The sequence below is a fragment of the Podarcis filfolensis genome, assembly GCF_964270895.1.
Source record: "Podarcis filfolensis genome assembly, chromosome: 7".
NCBI classification, from domain to species: domain Eukaryota; kingdom Metazoa; phylum Chordata; class Lepidosauria; order Squamata; family Lacertidae; genus Podarcis; species Podarcis filfolensis.
Window position 1 is genome coordinate 21,589,369 of NC_139603.1, and position 8,261 is coordinate 21,597,629.

The 8,261-nt window shown below is 42.0% G+C and overlaps 1 protein-coding gene across 1 annotated transcript in view; it reads right to left on the reverse strand.

The window, feature by feature from the left end:
• Positions 1-8,261, reverse strand: part of CDH9 (cadherin 9) — a 133,464-nt gene that overhangs the window by 16,316 nt on the left and 108,887 nt on the right. Inside the window, exons 6-8 of the mRNA XM_083623836.1 lie at positions 7,146-7,333; positions 2,223-2,476; positions 1,190-1,326 (exon numbers count right to left, since the gene is read on the reverse strand). Of these exons, the coding sequence (XP_083479962.1) occupies positions 1,190-1,326; positions 2,223-2,476; positions 7,146-7,333 (579 nt within the window). The remainder of the gene's footprint in view (positions 1-1,189; positions 1,327-2,222; positions 2,477-7,145; positions 7,334-8,261) is intronic.

The window sequence follows — 8,261 nt, forward strand, 5'->3', positions numbered from 1 at the left end:
ACCCGGTTCCCCAGATTACGAGACTACCGCTCTTAACCACTACACCACACTGGCTCTCTGAAAACAGAGTAAGGCCGGTGTTTGGGGTTCCAACCTTCCCCTGTATTTTCATCTGCCAGAGACTTTATTTTTCAGAAGGAAATAAGTTTATTGCTGAAACTCTTGGGCTGTTACCAGTTGTGGGTGGCTTGGTGGGAGCCACTGTTCACATGACCTCTGGTCATTCACGTGACTGCTGCATACTGAGAATTAGAGGGGGTGGGATAAGGCAGAAACGAGGTCAATGCAGTGCAAACACATCTGTGAGAATACCAAATTGGCTCTGTCAATGTATTAGCACCACAGCAACCTCATCACTCTTTCTCTACCTCCCACAGCCAGAATAGAACTGAGAGAGTGAGAGAGAGAGAGAGAGAGAGAGTGAGAGAGAGAGAGAGTGTTGAGCAGATCTAAGAGACATGACAACATACACATATTTTGCTACCAGTTTGGCAATAGATCTATTAGTCCTCTCAAGAAAGATACACAAAAGGGCCTCTAAATATTGACTGGGGAACCATCTTATAAGAGGATATATTAGGTGTTGTTATTGAACCCCCTGATAAAAACTACAGTAACACACAAGAGACCATTTCAACCCCTGGGTGGTTCTATAAACAGCATATTCTCTTTTACGATTTACAATGTAACCCTATGCATGTCTACTCAGAAATAAGTCCCACTGGGTTCAGCAGGGCTTAGACCCAGAGACGTGTACATAGAATTGCAGTCTAAGTGTTAAACTGTAACAATAAGTTTTGCATGGATCTGTAAAATTTTAAAACGACATATATTGTTACAGTACTATATGTGACACGTGGGGATTGTCTAACAAAACATTTACACTACCCCAACAACTTTTAGCTGTATGAAGTAATTGCCCAACCTGCTACTCTCCCCACACCTCCCCACATGTCAACTAAATCTTCTCCAGAGGGTTGGGGGGAAACGCAGAGCAGATTTGGGGTGGTGTGGAAGTTACATTGTGCAACTAAAAGTCATTGCACTATCATAGCTATTTAGTTGGATACTGCCCAGAATATATTGTTGCAGTACTGGGTTTGATATTGTGCATATATATATATATATATATATATATATATATATGGAAACACTTAAAACCATGCAACAGGATGCACCCGCCACTTACTGATTTCAGTTGCTATGACAGTGAGATTGTGCCATGGGGCCGCTTCTCGGTCAAGTGTCTTTGAGACAAATATGGACCCATTTCCTGAGTGGATGTTGAATATTCTGTCCAAATCAGTGTGCCGATCCAAAGTATATCTGTCAAATTACAACACAGGCTGCCTCTTGGTCTTCTAGTCATACTGTGATTTTAATTATTTTTTTGAACATTTAACAGAGGTTTAAAATAGTGCACTTTATAACCAGTATATAAGTACACACACACACAAACACACACACACAATCTAACTGCTGTGCTACCAAAATACGTTACTAAATATTTTTACATCAAAATGGAGTTGAACTTTACAGTAAAAGATGGGAAGAAACCAGAATCCAAACATCCAAACAACTGAATGCCAGATGTAAAAGCTCTGTAATATTATAACTGAAATAGATGAATCTATGAACTGAACATATCATTTAAAATATAAACACAATGTTAAGAACCAAGATTCTTACTGAGTTATGCATCAAATAATGAAATTCACAACTCTGTAACAACAAAACAGCTATGTGAATTTCCACTGAAGTAAACATAACTATTCAAAAAGAAGTGATATTTGGACTGGTCTAGAAAAATGGTAGGAAATCACATGTTGCAGTTTTACTGCTGAAGATTTTGGCCTCTTAAGTTGCCTTGATAAGAGACTACTTTTGAGCTACCTTCATCCAATTTACTTATATGTCACTTTTCCAAATAATGCTCAAAGTGGCACGCAAGAACCATACATAATCCATTCTGACCTCCTTAGTGTAACACATAATAATAAAATGCTAATGACATTAATAGCAATAATTATAGTAATGTGGACCTATCCTTATTGAAATTAGTAAGCACTTCAATAATATCTTCAAATCACGAGATTTCAACAATGGCTGTTAAGCAAGATTTAAGGTTTTATGCCTCCCTTTTTTCTTTTTCTTTTGTTAGAGAAATGCAAGGACATTGCACACTTGATGCCTATTTGCACTGTTTGTGGAAGTTGACTTACTTTATTATGTTCCTTGCTGCATCCGGATCCTGAGCTACCACTTGCCCAATGATACTACCTTCCCTGGCATCTTCATCTACTTCTAGTAAATTAGAAGGTATGCTAAACACTGGCGGTTCGTCGATATCTTCCACATAAATTTTGACCAAGGCTGAGTCCTTAAACGGTCCCAGGTAGAAAAATCGCGGGTCAGGATGAACATTGGTTGCCTCCACTTTTAGGGCATATAGATTCTTCTTTTCGAAATCTAATTGCTTGCAGTCAAAGGTGGGGTGGGGGAGAAGAAATGGAAAAAAAATGTCACATAGAAAAACAACTACATTTCAGAAGGATAACGAAGTAGAACTAGTACTGTTGGAAACCACTTGTTATAAATCTTTTTGCTAACTCCGAAATTTCTATCTGTCCTGTGCCCAGTCATACTACTAAGTGGTAGAGCACCTATTTTGCATGCAAAAGGTCCCAGGTTCCAGTCCTTGCATCTCCAGTTAAGACTGGAAATGTGAAGAGTGGCTGCCAATCAGGGCAGATAATACAGATCTACATGGGCTCAATGGCCTGACTTGCTATAAGGCAGATTACTGTGTTCTTATCTATCATCCACCAAGACAGCTTCCCAACTGTTCTATTCCATCACAACAAAATAATGGGGGGACGACGACATGGTAATATGTTCTCGGTGGTCTTTTCTCAATTTCTGACAGTGTTTTGTGGGGGAAAGACGATAAACGAAGCAGTATCTTGCCACATTTTTACTCTTAGTAAATTTTATTATATTACTTTAATGTGCTTAGGTATAGGTGAAGGGACCCCTGACCATTAGGTCCAGTCATGGCCAATTCTTGGGTTGTGGCGCTCATCTCGCTTTATTGGCTGAGGGAGCCAGCGTACAGCTTCCGGCTCATGTGGCCAGCATGACTAAGCCGCTTCTGGCAAACCAGAGCAGCGCACAGAAACGGTGTTTACTTTCCCGCCTGAGCAGTACCTATTTATCTACTTGCACTTTGAGGTGCTTCCGAACTGCTAGGTTGGCAGGAGTTAATGTGCTTAGATAATTTTTAAAGGCAGTGGGGAAAAAGCATAGAGCTAGCTACTAATACAATGTCCCACTTTTCAAAATGGTGCACCTGCTCCTGCCTCCTCTAATTATATCCTCACAATGAATTTGTGAGGCTAGTTAGGCTGACAGATTTGGATTGGCCTAAGGTCACCCAATGAGCTTCTTAACTGTGTAGGGGGATTGAACTTGCGTCTGCTCAGTCATAATGCAACACTAGGTATGTTCTCCCACTGCAAATTCTCCTTCCTCAGTCTTGTAAGACCTACGTGAGACATCCCATTTCCAGGTACAGTGGTTCCTTGGTTGTCATACGGCTTGGCTCCCAAACAAATCGGCTCCCAAACACCGCAAACCTGGAAGTGAGTGTTCTGGTTTGTGAACGTTTTTTGGAAGCCGAACGTCTGACACAGATTTCATGGCTTCCGATTGAATGCAGGAAGCTCCTGCAGCCAATAGGAAGCAGCACCTTGGTTTTCGAACGGTTCTGGGACTCGAATGGACTCCCGGAATAGATTAAGTTTGACAACCAAGGTACTACTGTACTAGTATGTTTGACTCATTTAGTTTTAGTTCCTGCTTTCCACAATAACAGATACACCATTTACCACTGTGAAGATACTTCCATAGTTTAAATTTTGTGAAAGGGAACTCTCACCAAGCAAGTTTCCATCTCCTCTTGGCCTGTGTTGCAGTTGCTGGCTGCTATTTCTTGTCCCAGCTTTTGAAGCAGAGAGGTGAATAATATCCCGTTTTCAGACTTTTCTTATAACCCGAACATGTTAGACAATGCGTGAACCAAGTTTTCAATGTCAACTTGGGGAAGTACACTCGCAATTTTGATTCATCCATTCAGCGTGAATTTGTGAGAGCGAAGTATCATTATGTATTTGTTATACCAATCTTCAAAACCTATGCACCAGACTCATACAAAATTCCGGTATTTATTTCAGAGTACATTCCATTGAAATCAATGAAACTTACTTACCCAAGTGAATGGGCTTAGGGATTGCAGCCTTAATTGCTGCAATAATGATCTCTGAAATAATAATGGCTCTGATAAAGGCCCCTCGTCAACTTAATTTTGCCTACTGTGGCATTTTTTAAGTTTTGTTTGGGGTGGGTGTGTTGGTTCTTATATATCCATCAATACAAATCACTGTTTCATCTCTCTGAGATCTGCCAAAACACACTGCATGTTGCATGCACCATTAACTGCAATCCACAAAATCAATGACTAATTGCTGTTGACTCAAAATTACACCCATTCTAAACATAGTCCTGTAACAATCAGTGGAATATATATATATATATGAGCCAGAAATTGTTCTCATTTAGGATAAATCTTGGCACCTTCAGGATGCTCATTTTTAACTAAAGCTGAACTCAGCAAAGAGAGGAAAAAAACGTTCATCAGGGGAAGATCAGGAAAGAAAAGAGGATGTTTAGCTTTGCCCAGGTCTCCTCCTATTCACCCACTTAACCCAGAAAATGCCACTGACAATGCCCCATAATAATATTACAAAGGGAATATGGAGTTTTGAATGGCGCATTCATTAACATTTAGTTTGGCCCTTGGAATTACAGTGTAAAACTATGTGATGTTGCACTGACAAAGTAAACCTAAACCCAGAAAGGCAACTGGAATTTTAGTAAAACTGTTCCTGCTTTCTCTCCTCTCCATTCTACTGCAAGCTACTCTCCACACAGCCTCCAATATGAACTGGGCCTGCCCTGTGAGCACTTGGATTAGGCAGACCATGCTCCATCTCACATGATCTCCTCTAGGCTTTCCATTTTGATGGATTTGGCTTGTGTGAAGGGCACAGTTCAAGCAGGGTCCATCTGTATAGTGGGGAGAAATGATCCACCAAGCTACTGCAGTGCTGTTCTGGATCAATATATGCACCAGTGAAGAGTTATAGTAGTCTATGGGTAACCTGTGCTTTGGGTTACTACTCTCTTGTAATCTCATAGGGTTAAATTCGATGAAGTTTTCCCGTTAGTGTAAGGACTTCTGCCTGTGCAATAGGACTTCATCTCCCTCTTCTCTCCACCCGCCCAACCCCCAATCAGCTCTGGAGGGTTAGGGTGTGTGGAAATCCTAGAACAGACTTATTAAGGGGAGCGCAGGTGTGCACAGGGAGAGGAGAGGAAGTCTCGTTGCACATGTGGGATTCCTTGTGCTAATGGGATAACTTGATTGGACACATATATCCCATTGTTTTCCCAACAAAAGTTCTGTCCCCACCCCCATAAATCTGGGCTATGCCCATGGTAGGGCATGTGGTCCCCACTACAGCAGAAAGCTGTCCAAATATTCTAATGTGCATACAATTTAACTCCTGCCTAGCTGTGAGCTATAACACATACTGTAGTTTAGAGGCACATACCACACTGTTGAAGATAAATAATATGTCTATCCTGTAACCTCCTTGCACTATGGAGAGACAGGGTATAGATTTGCTCTGGCACACAAATTATTTTCTTTCTTTCTCTCTCATAAGATAACCTGTGAGTAGAAGTCATCTGTACGCTAGCCAATGGGAGATCAAGAGAGACCTGAAAGCAGATGCCCTGGGCCAGCAGTTCCTTACAGGAATTTGCCCACAGAATTTCTTGACCTGCAGGTGTTTGGGTGGAGAAGACAGCCAACAGGCATGCAGGAAGGACACAGGGATGAGGCATCCCCATAAAAAGCTTGAGACGGTTGATATCCCATCAAAATATTTATTAATAAGGTGAGGGGAAGCCTTAGAACCCAAGTATTGCTGACACGATTTCAATTTGTGCCCATCTCCTTTAAAGGAAAGCAGTAGATATTGTTGTTGTTTAGTCGTTTAGTCGTGTCCAACTCTTCGTGACCCCAAGGACCAGAGCACGCCAGGCACTCCTGTCTTCCACCGCCTCCCGCAGTTTGGTCAGGCTCAAGTTTGTAGCTTCGAGAACACCGTCCAACCATCTTGTCCTCTGTCGTCCCCTTCTCCTTGTGCCCTCCATCTTTCCCAACATCAGGGTCTTTTCCAGGGAGTCTTCTCTTCTCACGAGGTGGCCAAAGTATTGGAGCCTCAACTTCATGATCTGCCCTTCCAGTGAGCACTCAGGGCTGATTTCCTTAAGAATGGATACGTTTGATCTTCTTGCAGTCCATGGGACTCTCAAGAGTCTCCTCCAGCACCATAATTCAAAAGCATCAATTCTTCGGCGATCAGCCTTCTTGATGGTCCAGCTCTCACTTCCATACATCAGTACTGGGAAAACCATGGCTTTGACTATATGGACCTTTGTTGGCAAGCAGTAGATATAAGGCCACATTAAATTTATGTGTGTTCACATTTTATATATATATATATATAGCTGTTTGACAGCGTCCAGGCAGCAGGGAAGGTCTCATTAGTAGACCAAAGGCTGCTCATGGAATGTGCTCATTAGAGGCTGGAATTCTTCAGACCTCTATCTTCAGGACCAGATTTCATAGTTTGGCTGTCTCCATTCACTGCAAACCAAACGGCAAGAGTTCACCTGGTGGGCTGCTTTGTGAAGCTAACCACCCTCCCTTACCCTGACATATCCATCCTTCAGATGTTGTCATGCAGGGATGTCTGAATGCATCTGACAGGCCTGAGCTCCCAAGGATATCTCTATAGGTGAACTGACATACTCAAAACAAAACAAAAAAACCCACACCACAAGTTCTGAAGTTTAACGGTTACCTGGCAATGAAAAGAAGAAGAACAGACATAATATGCTAGCTTCTCTGCAGCTGACCTCACAGGGAACCTTCTCCTCCCTCCTGTCTGGGAGAAAACACACACCCTAAGACCTGGAGTGCTAAGTCCAATAAAAGAGAAGGAGGAAAAATAAACCTTTTTGACAGTTATAATCCCTTCCTGTGTGTCCTTGTCAGTGATGATATCAAAGACGTCCGATCCATCGCCGGGAGCTATGCTGTACTCAATCTCAGCGTTTTCACCCATATCGGGGTCATTGGCTTTTATTCTGCCAAGTGAAGTTCCGAGTGCTGCAGACTCCAGGGAGCTGAACTGATATGTGCCTGGGAAATAAAACAACAACGCAAGAAACTTGTGTGAGAGAGTGTGAGTGTGCACATTCATAGGTGTTTCATCTGCATACATAATTTTAAAATGCCACAGAAAAAACAGAGAAGGCTCCTCAGTGGCCTGGTGAGTTGAGGAAAGCACCACAAGGCAAGAGTTAATCTGAACACAGTGGTAAGGAGTACCTGTCAGAGACAAGAGATTTTTTTTTCTTGTGGTGGGAAAAGATTGTGCTGCTTCAAAAGCCTCTTACCGCTACTTTTCTTGCAAATGTTTAGAAATTCAAATGCAAATAGGAACCCTGCAGTGGTTATGGCACTAACTGTCTAGTGCCATTAATGATCTCCGCCCCCTATTTCGAAAATTAAATCTAAAAGCAAGAATGGTTTCTTTAGTTTACAAAGCCTCAGAAGCTGGTGGATCTTGGAAATGGAACTGCCACTGGATTTTGCCTGAAGCAAAATCTGAGGTGGTTTTGGATGGCTCTCTTCAGGCAACACATGTGTTGGACTTTTAAAAAGAAGTCCTCTCTTTTTAATGTAAATAAGCCCAAATTTCTCAGTAGGGTTTGTCACCTTTCTGCTCAAGGATGGGGTAAAGTCAGGTAACATTCAGCTGATCTGTGTGGATATTACATAGTTCAAAGTAAGATCAGCTTTCCAAGCAAGCAGTGGGAAATTCAGTATGCGGGCTCTAATTAGAAACCTGAGCATAGCAGTTTGCTCACTTTTAACGTTGGTTGCCTTCAGAGTTGTAGGGGAAATCTGAATACATCTGGAAAACCTGCCTAGATCAAATAATCCTTTGTAAAAGTCCAAGTTGTCACTCAGGACTTCTGAGGAAAAACTGAGTGCTCACATACAAAGTGAAGGATGCACAACATCACAGCAGCCCCAAATTTCTTATAGCACGATCCAAACCTTC